Raw genomic sequence first — 13,896 nt, forward strand, 5'->3', positions numbered from 1 at the left:
TTACCACATTTTGCATCATAACGTGCAATTATCTCATTAAACGCAATATCGAACTATGTGAACAAATGCGTCATAATTTAGAAGATGTGCGACGTCAGTGCATTGCATAACCAAAAACAATGCGAGAAGAGATTACGCGCTTAATTGGATCTATTTTAATATTTAAACAGAATTCCCCAACTCTATTCAGTTCCAAAATGGTGCGAAACATCTCGAGCAACATCGAGCAAGTCTACATTGAAAGACCGACGACTCTTCAACCCACCAAAGGTACTGCCAAAGTTGTAAACATCCAATAAATCGCAACTTCCAGATGTCGACAACGCTGACTTTGAAACCGCAATCTCCGCCACGAAATTCGGGAAGTTCAACGTTTTACTTCTTTTGTTGGCAATTCCAGCAGCTTGCACGTCCATGTTGGAGACCACGACGATGTCGTACGTGTTTCCAGCGGCTCATTGCGATCTAAACTTGTCTTTGAACGACAGAGGGGCTCTGAATGCCGTCACGTTCTTTGGAATGGTCTCTAGTGGTTTCATCTGGGGGTTCTTGTGCGACACTCTTGGAAGGAAGAAACTGATGGTGGTTGGGTACCTCGTGGACGCACTGCTTGTGATCATGAGCGCGTTTTCACAAAACTACACGTTGTTGTTGGTGTTTAAATTCTTCGGGGGATTTATGTAAGTGGCGATGCAAAATAAGCGCGTTTTCTAGTGGTACTTTGCAGTATCAATGGTCCTTTCGCCGCTCTCACTGCTTATCTCTCTGAGTTCCACTGCTCGAAGTACCGCTCTAGAGTGCAGCTTTGTCGAGGAATGATCGTGAGTTGTGGAGGGGTTCTTCTTCCCTTACTAGCCTGGGGGATTTTACCCCAACAAATCGACATAAATCTTCTTCAAAACAAAATAGGTAAATCGACACCCTGTTGGTCACATTAAATTAACCCCAACTGCAGTTTTGCATTCCTGGAATGTATTTCTTCTGGTTTGTGCCGTTCCTTCGCTCATCAGTGGAGTGGCGTTCGTTTTCATGCCAGAGAGTCCGAAATTTTTGATGACTGTGGGCCGGAACGAAGAGGCTCTAGAAATTTTTCAAACAGTTTTTGCTCTAAATACGGGGAAAACCAAAGACGAGTTTCCGGTGAGATTCGAACTTACAGTTGGTTTAGATTGCAAGATCACAAATTCTAAAACTTGTATTGTGTAATGTAATTCGGTGTTGTGACAATTCTTTTGGGACAAAAAACGATCGTGAAAGTTCTGTCAATGTGTCAAAATTTAATTTGTTTCTGACCGATAAATAGCAGAAATTTACTTCACTTTGAACAGGTTTTCAAGCTCGCATTGTTTAATTACGTAGGATTTTCATGTCAAATTGTCAAATTCTGGAGGGACTATGATGCCAACTTTGTCATTTTTTAGCTTCCAAAGTTAATTCATTAAGATTTCAACCTGTCAAATAACTGTCAAATTACAAACAGTTTAGGCACTTTTTTATAGAGAAAATCGTCATTTGGCTTCAAATTTAGTCGAGTTTTTAAGGAATTTACAGATTTCAAACAATTTTAGCCGATTTCTCTAGATCTAACCATTGAATCTTTCTTAACTTTACTATTTTATGCATTTTGATCTCTAATTTGCGAAAATAGCCTCAAATATCGCTTCTTTATAGAGAAAAATCGTCATTTAGCATTAAATTTATTTAATTTTTCGACGCATTTTGCTGATTTCTAACACATTTCAGCTTTAGATTAATCCGTTGAATCTTTGCAAAACTATTTTAAGCATTTTAGTTTCGACTTTGCGATTATAATGTCAAACGCCGTTTTTTTATAAATAAAATCGACATTTAGCCTGAAATTTAATTAATTTTTCGAGGAATTTGTTGATTTCAAGCACATTTCAGCCGATTTCTTTAGATTTATCCGTTGGATCTTTGCAAAACTTTACTATTTTATGCATTTCAATCTCGACTTTACGATTACAATCTCAAACACCGCTTTTTTCTAAACAAAATCGTCATTTGGCTTTAATTTTAGTCGATTTTTTAAAGAATTTTAAAGATTTCAAGCAATTTTTGCCGATGTCTCTAGATTTAACCATTGAATCTTTTTTAAACTTCACTTTTTTATGCATTTTGATCTCTAATTTGCGAAAACAGCTTCAATTACCGCTTCGTTATAGAGAAAATCGACATTTAGCTTCAAATTTAGAATTTTGTTGATTTCAAGCACATTTCAGCCGATTTCTTTAGATTTATCCGTTAAATCTTTGAAAAACTTTACTATTTTATGCATTTTAATTTCGATTTTACGATTACAATGTCAAACACAGCTTTTTTATAGATAAAATCGACATTTAGCATCAAGTTTAGTTAATTTTTCGACGAATTTTGCTGATTTCTAGCACATTTCAGCCGATTTCTTTAGATTTATTCGTTGAATTTTTGCAAAACTTTACTATTTTATGTATTTCAATCTCGACTACGCGATTACAATCTCAAACACCGCTTTTTTATAAACAAAATCGTCATTTGGCTTCAAATTTAGTCGATTTTTTAAGGAATTTTAAAGATTTCAAGCAATTTTAGCCGATTTCTCCAGATTTAACCATTAAATCTTTCTTAAACATTACTATTTTATGCATTTTGATCTCTAATTTGCGAAAACAGCCTCAATTACCGCTTCTTTACAGAGAAAATCGACATTTAGCTTCAACTTAAGTTAATTTTTTGACGAATTTTGCTAATTTCAAATACATTTCAGCGGATTTCTTCAGATTTATCCGTTGAATCTTTATTTTTTTATGCATTTCAATCTCGACTTTGCAAACACAATGTTAAACACCGCTTTTTTATAGATAAAATCGACATTTAGCAATAAATTTAGTTAATTTTTCAATGAATTTTGTTGATTTCAAGCACATTTCAGCCGATTTCTTTAGATTTATCCGTTGAATCTTTGCGAAACTTAATTTTTTTATGCATTTCAATCTCGACTTTGCTATTATAATCTCAAACACCGCTTTTTATAAATAAAATCGACATCAAATTTAGGCGATTTTTAAGAAATTTTAAAGATTTCAAACAATTTTACCGATTTCTCTAGATTTAACCATTGAATCTTTCTTAAACTTCACAATTTTATGCATTTTGATCTCTAATTTGCAAAAACAGCTTTAAATACCGCTTTTTTATAGAGAAAATCGACATTTAGCGTCAAATGTAGATAATTTTTTGACAAATTTTGCTAATTTCAAACACATTTCAGCCGATTTCTTTAGATTTATCCGTTGAATCTTTGCACAAATTTACTATTTTATGCATTTTAATCTCCTTTGCAATTACAATCTCAAAAACCGCTTTTTTATAAATAAAATCGACATTTTTAGCATCAAATTTAGGCGATTTTTAAGAAATTTTACAGATTTCAAAACAATTTTACCGATTTCTCTAGATTTAACCATTTAATCTTTCTTAAACTTTACTATTTTATGCATTTGGATCTCTAATTTGCGAAAACAGCCTCAAATACCGCTTCTTTATAGAGAATATCGACATTTAGCATCAAATTTAGTTGATTTTTCGACGAATTTTGCTAATTTTATGCACATTTCTGCTCATTTCTCATGATTTAACCGTTGAATCTTTGTAAAACTTGACTATTTAATTTAAAGTTTGAATATTGATGAATTATTATCTTTGGAAATTGAAAGATGAATTACACGATGAAAATTTTACATTTCGTCACCTAAACCAACTGTAATAGATACTGTGACTGTATAAAACCATCTTAATTCAGATCAAGAGTTTGGTAAATGAAACGGAACGAAACAAAAATCTCAAACACGGAGGACACATTACTGCAAAGCGAACAAAAACTGAAGCCCTGCGAGAAGGCTTTCAACAGATCAAACCCCTGTTTTTTCCCCCACATTTCAGAAATATTGTCTTGGTGTGTTTGATGCAAGCCTTGCTTATGTTAACGTAAGGAAATTGAAGTAAATTTAATTGTTTCTAGCTCGATGTTTCAGTGTGAACACGTTGCGGTTGTGGTTTCCTCAGATATTTCAGGCTATTAGTGACTACCAATATTACAATAATGGCACGACTGATAGTCTTTGCAATATGTTGGAAGTGCTCAAACCGTCGGAAGAGTCCAATTCGACATGTCATGTTGTAAGTTTTTCTTGAAATTACAATTAGATTGATTAGAAAGAAAAAGTTTTTTACAGAATTTCACACCTTCAGTATATTTGAGTACTATGACTCTTGCAGCGGTTACAGTGGTTGGTTTTATAATCGCCGGATCGTTGATAAACAAAATAGGAAAAAAAGTTCTCTTAGGGATTCTGACGATAATAAGTGGAATTTGTGCAATGTCGATATATTTTACTCAAAATTCGGCTGTTTTTCTTACAATATCGTCATTATTCTTATCAATGGGAAATATCGGTGGAAATGTCATAGTGACTGTGGTCATAGATCTGTTCCCTACATCTTTAAGGTAACTGTCATACCAATCTGAAGACAGTTTTAATTATGACATTACAGAGCTGTCACAATTTCGCTAGTGATGATGCTTGGTCGATCCTCCTCCATGATAGGTAATTTAATATTTCCGCTTTTATTGAGTTTGGGATGTGCGCCACCATTCTTTTCGATTGGTTCTTTTATGATAGGTAAACTCGATATTTATTTAATGATTTTATCTGTTGCAAATCTATTTCTAGCTTGTTCAATACTCACCATTTTGTTGCCAAATACAGATTTAGTGGCTCTGCAATAAAATTGGGAAGAAACAGGAGAATCTAAGCTAAGCGCTATAGTATTATTAGTTTTTTAATTTATATATTTATAACATATTTTGTACCTAAATTCAATAAATAACAATAAATTATATACAGGATGATTCTTTTCAATATTCAATATATAGATATAGACATTGACGTATCATGTAGCAACATTTCGTCATTAAACAAATTTGTGAAATGTTGCTCAATCAGTATGGAAATTCGCTACGTGCTAGAATATTAAAACGAATCACTCTGTAATTCTGTATAATTATAAATTAAGTAAAAACCCCAAAACCTCAGCTCTTCAGTGCAGCACCAAATAATTGTCAGTTTGTGGAATCGCCACACACAGAGAACCACTCGCTAAAAATAAAACAATTGTTTCGTGTCAATGCTACCAACCTCTCTTACCAATCAAAAGCGCCCCAAAAAGATATATTGGAACAGAACACTGCAAGTCTATCAACACTCCAAAAACAACGTTCCCGAAAATCGCCCCAATTCTTCCCGACGATGCCGTCACAGCTAATGCAATCGCTCTACAAAAACTCTGCTTTACCAAAAGAAGAAAATTTAAAAAAAAAACACCTTAAATTAGTAGGAAACAAATCCACGATCACACAAAAAATCACTGCTTCAAGAATACTGGTCAGTGCCTCAAAAATACAAGAAAGTACCAAAGTCTCTGTGGAGCTCTGCACCCAATTTAGAGCAAGAGTGGAGAGTCCTGACATCACAAGACCCACAACTGGAAGAAGAAGTGTCAGGCTTTGGTTCCAAACTACAAGGTCTTTATAAATGTTTCTAGCATCAAGGGTGGCTTTGGAATTCCTGTCGTACCATATTTTGTCGCTTTGTTTTCATAGTGAATAGGTATAACAATCAGGAAAATTATTTATAATGTTAGTTACTTCAATGACGTTTTAGTTACGGTTTTGTGCCCAAGTTTTCGATTTTAAACCACAACTAGAACAGTAATTCGGTGTTGTCACAATTCTTTTGGGACAAAAGACGATCGTGAAAGTTTTGTCAATGTGTCGAAATTTAATTTGTTTCTGACCGATAAATAGCAGAATTTTACTTCACTTTGAGCATGTTTCAGAGCCCGCATTGACTAATTACGTAGGATTTTCATGTCAAATTGTCAAATTCTGGAGAGACTATGATGCCAACGTTGTCATTTTTAAGGTTCCAAAGTTAATTCATTAAGATTTCAACCCTTCAAATAACTGTCAAATTACAAACAGTTTAGGCACTTTTTTATAAAGAAAATCGTCATTTGGCTTTAAATTTAGGCGATTTTTTAAGAAATTTTTCTGATTTCAAACAATTTTAGATGATTTCTCTAGATTTAACCATTAAATCTTTCTTAAACTTCACTATTTTATACATTTTGATCTCTAATTTGCAAAAACAGCCTCAAATACCGCTTCTTTCTAGAGAAAATCGACATTTAGCTTCAAATTTAGTTAATTTTTCGATGAATTTTGCTGATTTCAAGCACATTTCAGCCGATTTCTTTAGATTTATCCATTGAATCTTTGCAAAACTTTATTATCTTATGCATTTCAATCTCGACTTTGCGATCACAATCTCAAACACCGCTTTTTTATAGATAAAGTCGTCATTTAGCATCAAGTTTAGTTAATTTTTTGACGAATTTTGCTGATTTCAAGCACATTTCAGCCGAGTTCTTTTGTTTTATCCGTTGGATCTTTGCAAAACTTTATTATTTTATGCATTTCAATCTCGACATTGCGATTACAATCGCAAACACCGCTTTTTATAGAGAAAATCGACATTTAGCATCAAATTTAGTTAATTTTTTGACGAATTTTGCTGATTTCAAACACATTTCAGCCGATTTCTTTAGATTTCTCCGTTGAATCGTTGCAAAACTTTATTATTTTATGCATTTTAATCTCGACGTTGCGATTACAGTCTCAAACACCGCTTTTTTTTATAGATACAATCGACATTTGGCATCAAATTTAGTCGATTTTTTAAGAAATTTCAAAGATTTTAAACAATTTTAGCCGATTTCTCTAAATTTAACCATTGAATCTTTTTTAAACTTCACTATTTTATGCATTTCAATCTCGACTTTGCGATTACAATCTCAAACACCGCTTTTTATAGATAAAGTCGTCATTTAGCATCAAATTTAGTTAATTTTTTGACGAATTTTGTTAATTTCAAGCACATTTCAGTCGATTTCTTTAGATTTATCCATTGAATCTTTGCAAAACTTTACTATTTTATGCATTTCAATCTCGACTTTGCGATTACAATCCCAAACTCCGCTTTTTTATAGATAAAATCGACATTTAGCATCAAATTTAGGCGATTTTTAAAAGATTTTAAAGATTTCAAACAATTTTACCGATTTCTCTAGATTTGACCATCGAATCGTTCTAAAACTTCATTATTTTATGCATTTTGATCTCTAATTGGCAAAAACAGCCTTAAATACCGCTTCTTTATAGAGAAAATCGACATTTAGCATCAAATTTTGGCGATTTTTAAGAAATCATCAAGCGTGGCTTTGGAATTCCTGTCGTACACTATTTTGCCGCTTTGTTATCATAGTGAATATGACTATCAGGAAAATTATTTAAAATGTTAGTTACTTCAATGACGTTTTAGTTACGGTTTTGTGCCCAAGTTTTCGATTTTCAGGTTTTAAACCCCAACTAGAACAGTTTATTTCTCAAAACTTACTTTGCTTTCATGTTTGAGGTTAACTGCAAATGTCAGTTGCCAAATCGAAACCCACATTTGTAATAAGCGGCACATTTCTTTGACCCTTGATGCTAGAAACATTTATAAACACGTTGTAGAAGTACTCACTCAAGACAAATTTCTTTCCGAATTTTTTCATGAACCAGCTGAGAGATACTGAAGTCGGTATGCAACTTATTCCGATAATTAGAGTGTCGAGAAAGACGTGCTCGTTTAGAGTGGATGTACACTCTTCTGGAAAGAAGTCGGTGTCGTCGTTTACTGCAGAGACTGTACACACACTGGCGGTGGTGTTTGGGTACTTCATTTCGAATTGGTTGAATCGTTCGAAAATTTCAGGAAACCACATCACCAGAGTGTAGTAACTAAAACTAACATAAAAATGGAATAAGGGTGGATCTATCGTTACCTTGCCATTAACCCGAAATCTGCAAAAGAGGTGATCGCCAGGTACTTCAAGTACGGTTGTGAAAACAGAACTTTCAAGTTCGCAATAAACGATTGTAGCTTCTCCATCACCTTGATACTTATCGGTACTTCTTTTGTGCTCTTCTCAACATTGTTGTTATCCTCATACTCTCCTTCTAAAGTCATGACCTGCAACTGGTAACTCCATAAAAGTTAACAAAGTCTTGGAACTTACTGGATACATATAAGAGGGCTGCCCAGTGTTAAAAGTAAAAACCGCCTGAAAAACTTCTTTGGCTTTCTCGTATTGTCGCTTCGAAATAAAAAATTTCGGCGTCTCTGGCAAAAAGTACAACAAAATTAAGCTTACCAAGCTCGGTAAGCTGCACACCAAAACAAAAGTCCTCCATGGACTAAAATTCCCGCTTCTGTTCAAAAGAATCCAAGCGAGACCTAGAGCAAATGCGACAAGATAGTTACATAGCAATGACACGACTTGCTTGTATTTTTTTACACTGCAAGAAGTAGCTCGGACCAGACTGACTGTTCAAAAGAAGAATCCTCTATATATTTTGGCCAGACTGGCAACCTACTCTGCATCAAACATGAATTAGAACTAAACCTAAACAGCAATTAGTAAGGTGGACTTACATGGTAAGAAAATCACGCCGAGGTTCCAGAAGACTTCTAATTTCCCCAACTGCGAGTCTCTGTGCTTTTTTGAGAGAAATTCGCCGAGGTAGGAGAAAACGATGCTTATAGCTCCTATAATACTAGGAAATGGATTTAAATTGTTGAAGAAAAGTTAGCGAAAATTACCCAAATCCGCTGAAAAACCGACAAAATAGAAAGAGGTGAAAGTCCGTCGCGAGCGAAGAAGTGAAAGCTGCGAGAAAGTCGACTGATAGGGCTAGCATTAGGGCGAGTTTGCGCCCTTTGGAGTCGGCGATGGAGCCCCAAAGACTGCACCCAAAAATCATTCCGATTAGAGGCATGGCTGAAAGTTTTCCTTTGTCTGAGGATGATAAGCTAAAGTCGCACTCTGCTGATGGCAAAACGAAAGATAAAGTCGTCGTGCTGATAGCGCATGTGGCGTAAATCGTGCCACACACAGCCAAAAGGTACTTTTGGAACTTTCCGAATTCTAAAAAGATGCTATTATCGGGGGGTTTGGATTAGATTTGGACTTACTTGAGTAGTGGATGGCTGTTTCAAAATCCGCCATTTGGGCCTTTTCCTGGAAATCTAAACAGTTTCAGGAGTTAATAAAAGTGTTTACCATATCATTACGTGTTGTCGACGCGACTGATACAAAATTTTAGACAAGATGGACATTTATCGACACGGTTAACATGGGAAAAATACGCTAAGGCTGTTGTTTGTTTGTTTTAGCAATGAGTCAATATCACTCGTTTCATATCAAGACGTCAGTGTTGAGGAAATTAATTGTTGGATTTTGTTTCCTTAACCCAATTAAAAATATCTTGCATTCGATTTATACAGTTTTCATACCAAGGAATTTAAAATAGTGTATTAAAAAACGTGTTTTATAATGGCCAATTTGGTGCACGAGTTCCCCGTGTACAAAACGAGCCGTAGGCCATAAAACAAGTTCTTTATACTATTTTTTCGAATTTGCACCATTTCTTTAAATTTAAATTTAAATTTTCCAATTCTTAGAGTTTTCGTGTTACACGATTGGTAATGGTTTTGTAACCAGGACTTGCCACAAGATTTTCAAATATAATTTAAAATTTGACATTTATTGAGTTTCACTGTCACTGAATTTTTGACATAACGTAACCTAACCTAACACAGCCAGTATTCACATCTATTATACACGGTGTTTATAAATGTTTTTAGCATCAAGGGAGGTTTTGGAATTCCTGTCATGCGCTATTTTGCCGCTTTGTTTTTATAGTGAATATAACTATGTTCACAATTATTTCAAATGTCACTTACGTCTACGAGTTTTCAGTTACGGTTTTGTGTCCAAATTTTAAATTTTCAGGCTTCAAAGCACAACTTGAACAGTTTGTTTTCAAAACTGACTTTGTTCAATGATTGAGGTTAACTACAAATGTCAGTTGAAAAATCTAAACCCACATTAGTAACGAGCGGCAAATTTATTTGACATTTCATAGCCACCCTTGATGCTAGAAACATTTATAAACACCTTGTATTTAGGTACATATATTGTTGGCCGCAAAGGACAATTCAATTGTCTTGATACATTTTTTATTCACGCAGCAATTTATTAAACACGAATCGTAAAATCCAAATTTCCTACTTTGAGTTCTTTTATAGATAAAGTCCTTTTTTTTTTAAAAAACCACACCGCAATCTTCGCCTGCGTTGAAACCGGCAACGTTGCCTAGGGAGATTTTTGGTGAGAAAATAGTTGTAAAATTTTTGACATTTCTGAAAATTAGGCAGTGTTTCTGTTAAAAACGTTGCTTTTACAGCCTGTTGTATTGCAAATAAAACGATTTAATAGTGAAAAGACTCTTCACAGCCTGAAAGGCCCTTTTGTGTAATCAAATTGTCAATTAGGAGCTAACCTATTTGATTTTGTCACCAAAAAGTCACCATCGACGATGTTGCCGGTTGTAAAGTGCTGGGAGAGTGAGGTGTTGGTGGTTTTTTAATAAAAAAACGGACTTTACCTATAAACGACTCCAAATTGAGTACTCTAATGGACCTATTAAGGCGCCAAATTCGAAAAACTATTTTTTCGAATTTGTACCCTTTTTTTAATAAAAAATTTAAATTTTCTAATTCTAAAAGTTTTCGTGTTACACGATTGGTAATGGTTTTGTAACCACGACTTGCCACTTGATTTTTAAATTCAATTTAAAATTTGACATTTATCACAACCTGCATTCACATCTATTATACAAGGTGTTTAGAAATGTTTCTAGCATCAAGGGTCAAGGTTACTAAAATTAACAGGTTTGCTACAAAGTTTTGAGCCAATAGAAGCAGGCCTCTTGACCTGGCGCGAATACGTCATCGGAAAGCTGTTTTAAATTCCGATTGACTTTTTTCATTGCTATTATTATTTAAAACAGCAATATTTAACACTCTGATGTCTCTACAAGAACTTTGTTACACAACAATGGCGATCAGCAATGTTTTTACACCACAGAACGATTGACAGAACTTTCTTGTGACGTCATTTATGGTCGCACGTCCCTAGCAACCAAAAGGGGATGGAGTTTCAGCCTTAGTAACGAGCAAACCTGTTAAATTTAGGAACCTTGATCGAGGGTGGCTATGAAATGTCAAATAAATTTGTCGCTCGTTACAAATGTGGGTTCAGATTTTTCAAATGACATTTGTAGTTTAACCTCAATCATTTTGAACAAAGTTAGTTTTGAAAACAAACTGTTTAAGTTGTGGTTTGAAGCCTGAAAATCTATAATTTTGACACAAAACCGTAACTGAAAACTCGTAGACGTAAGTGACATTTGAAATACTATCGCGGAATCAAAATTTCGAACATCACTTTTTGACATGGCAATGTAAAGCAAGCTTTATTGTCATTGTGACTGACATACAAAGTAAATTTCTGACACTTGCTGTACCGTTTATAAATTTTAAGGTTATAAAAACAAAGGACAGTTTACAATTTTTAAACATCAATCAATTTGATATTCGAAATTTTGATTCTGCGATAGTAATTGTGAACATTGTTATATTCACTATGAAAACAAAGCGGCAAAATAGTGCATGACAGGAAGCCCCCCATGATACTAGAAACATTTATAAACACCTTGTATTTAGGTACATATATTGTTGGCCGCAACGGACAATTTAATTATATTGATACATTTTTTATTCACGCAGCAACTAAACATGTGAAATTGACCAAGAACTTGACAGGAAACAGGCGACAGCCAGATTAATTAGTTCTGCCAACTCCTTAAAAACAAAATTTCCTACTTTGAATACTCTTATAGATAAAGTGCGGCTCATTGCTATCAGTCCACTCTGCTGTGTAAATTTTCGAAAATTTTTGGGTGTAAATCAGGCTTTCAGTTCTTTAGGGAGAAAATTAGGGGAAAATTGAATGTAGCAATTTTGTTGTCAAAGTTGAGTGTATTAATAAATAACTAATTAAACATTTGTTGCAACAGGAAGTTTTTAATAGAGATTTAACAATTTTTGGGCAATGTTGTGAAAATGTTTTGAAAATGTTGTTCAAGGTCAAACGCTCTTACTGCCAATTGTTATTGATAAAAATTGCTAGGGGCTGCTGCCAACTTAACTTTTTAATGAGTGGACCGATTGTAATGAGCTCTAGTATATCTATAAACGACTTCAAATTGAGTACTCTAATGGACCTATTAAAGCGGCAAATTCGAAAAATTAAATTTTGAAGAATTATTATTAATATCAACACGTAAAAAATTAAATAACTGAGGAAGCAAATTATAAAATTAATAAATCAAAATAATTTCAAACTTACCCCATTGCCGATAGGCTACACGTTCCATAAGCTAAAAGTTACTGAAAAGAATCACTCGTGGAATCAATCTAAGATCGTGTGAAGTAAAACTAAATACTTCTTTAACGGGTCGTTTGCTGAGGTCAATTAGGCGTCTAAACTAATGTTTTGGTCTGACTGATTGATTGTCAATAAAGTTTGCTACGCTTTTTCGAAAAATTTAACGTCAATTATTGATAATAATCTTTTTATGACCTTGTTGATATGAACTTTTTGATCGTAAAAGTAATCATTCCGGTTTTATATTTAGAAACTTTGGCATCATAACACGAATTTTAAACAAAACTTTACTGATTATTCTATTATGAGCTATATTTATTCTCAGTAAAACTTCCAAATCAATGGATATGACGTATTCGTTTCAATTGTACTAGAAATTACTGGTTGAAGCTCGGAGACATAAAAACAAAGATAAGAACTGCACATTTTCTCAAAGAGTGGCTCCGAATATCAAAGTTCACGAAGAAGCAATAATGTAAACAGTCTACCAGTTCCTAGTCGAGGGACTTTTTAACTTCCAAGCGTTGAATTGCATTGAGATCTATTCTAAAGTCCAGCTCATTGCTATCAGTCTACTCTCCTGTGTAAATTTTCGAAACTTGTTGGGTGTAAATCCGGCTTTCAAATCTTTAGGGAGAAAATTAGGGGAAAATTGAATGTAGCGATTTTTGAGGTTATCACGTTGTCAAAGTTGAGTGTATTAATCAATAACTAAAGTCCGTTCTTTTATTAAAAAACCACCAACACCGCACTCTACCACCACTTTACAACCGGCAACGTCGTCGATGGTGACTTTTTGGTGATAAAATCAAATAGGTTAGCTGCCTAATTGACAGTTTGATTACACAAAACGGCCTTTCAGGTTGTGCCGAGTCTTTTTACTACTAAATCATTTGATTTTCAATCCAACAGGCTGTAAAAGAAACGTTTTTAACGGAAACACTGCCTAATTTTCAGAAATGTCAAAAATTTGACAACTATTTTCTCACCAAAAATCTCACTAGACAACGTTGCCGGTTGTAATGCAGGGGAAATTTGCGGTGTTGGTGGTTTTTAAAAAAAAACGGACTTTAATTAAAATTTGTTGCAAATGAATGATTTTAATAGAAAGTTAACAAGTTTAAGCAATGTTGTGCAAGACGATTAGCTTCTACGCATGCCACAGTTGCATCAAGGTCAAACGCCTTTGTTGCCAACTGTTACAGATGAAAATCGCTAGGGGCTGCTGCCAACTTAACTTTTTAATGAGTGGACCGATAGTAATGAGCTTTGGTACTCTTCATTTATTTTGAATGCCGCATTTCAAGGTCATAATTTGGGAAATTTGTGGAGCTTTATTAAGATTTATGCATTAGATTGAACATAAACGAATACTTGAACACCCAAAGACCCGTTTGTGATTCAATTCAATACATAAATCCTCTCAAGTTTGACGTAAAGCTC

At 34.2% G+C, this 13,896-nt stretch overlaps 2 protein-coding genes across 3 annotated transcripts; one reads left to right on the top strand and one right to left on the bottom strand.

Annotated features, from left to right (window-relative positions):
• The first annotated feature begins 6 nt into the window (after positions 1-6).
• LOC148172253 (synaptic vesicle glycoprotein 2B-like) lies at positions 7-4,927 on the top strand. Its single transcript, XM_088039162.1, has 9 exons — positions 7-270; positions 314-680; positions 728-909; positions 956-1,140; positions 3,800-3,984; positions 4,032-4,176; positions 4,233-4,504; positions 4,552-4,679; positions 4,731-4,927. The coding sequence occupies exons 1-9, from the start codon at positions 120-122 to the stop codon at positions 4,784-4,786; spliced, it is 1,671 nt and encodes a 556-aa protein (XP_087895288.1). The 5' UTR covers positions 7-119; the 3' UTR covers positions 4,787-4,927.
• LOC148172254 (synaptic vesicle glycoprotein 2C-like) lies at positions 4,858-12,664 on the bottom strand. Of its 2 annotated transcripts, none has more exons than XM_088039163.1 (10): positions 12,415-12,664; positions 9,135-9,188; positions 8,763-9,087; positions 8,595-8,716; positions 8,179-8,396; positions 7,945-8,132; positions 7,644-7,900; positions 5,382-5,541; positions 5,205-5,332; positions 4,858-5,156 (listed from the first exon to the last, which is right to left on the bottom strand). In XM_088039163.1, exons 1-10 carry the CDS (start codon positions 12,440-12,442, stop codon positions 5,098-5,100), a joined length of 1,539 nt encoding a protein of 512 aa, XP_087895289.1. In that variant the 5' UTR covers positions 12,443-12,664; the 3' UTR covers positions 4,858-5,097. The 2 variants fall into 2 exon arrangements, with proteins under 2 accessions (XP_087895289.1, XP_087895290.1); XM_088039164.1 differs by lacking the exon at positions 12,415-12,664 and adding an exon at positions 9,234-9,269.
• Between the last annotated feature and the right edge of the window lie 1,232 nt (positions 12,665-13,896).

Source organism: Gnatocerus cornutus, chromosome 6 (assembly GCF_029298725.1).
Source record: "Gnatocerus cornutus isolate USDA-ARS CGAHR chromosome 6, icGnaCorn1.1, whole genome shotgun sequence".
Lineage (NCBI taxonomy): Eukaryota > Metazoa > Arthropoda > Insecta > Coleoptera > Tenebrionidae > Gnatocerus > Gnatocerus cornutus.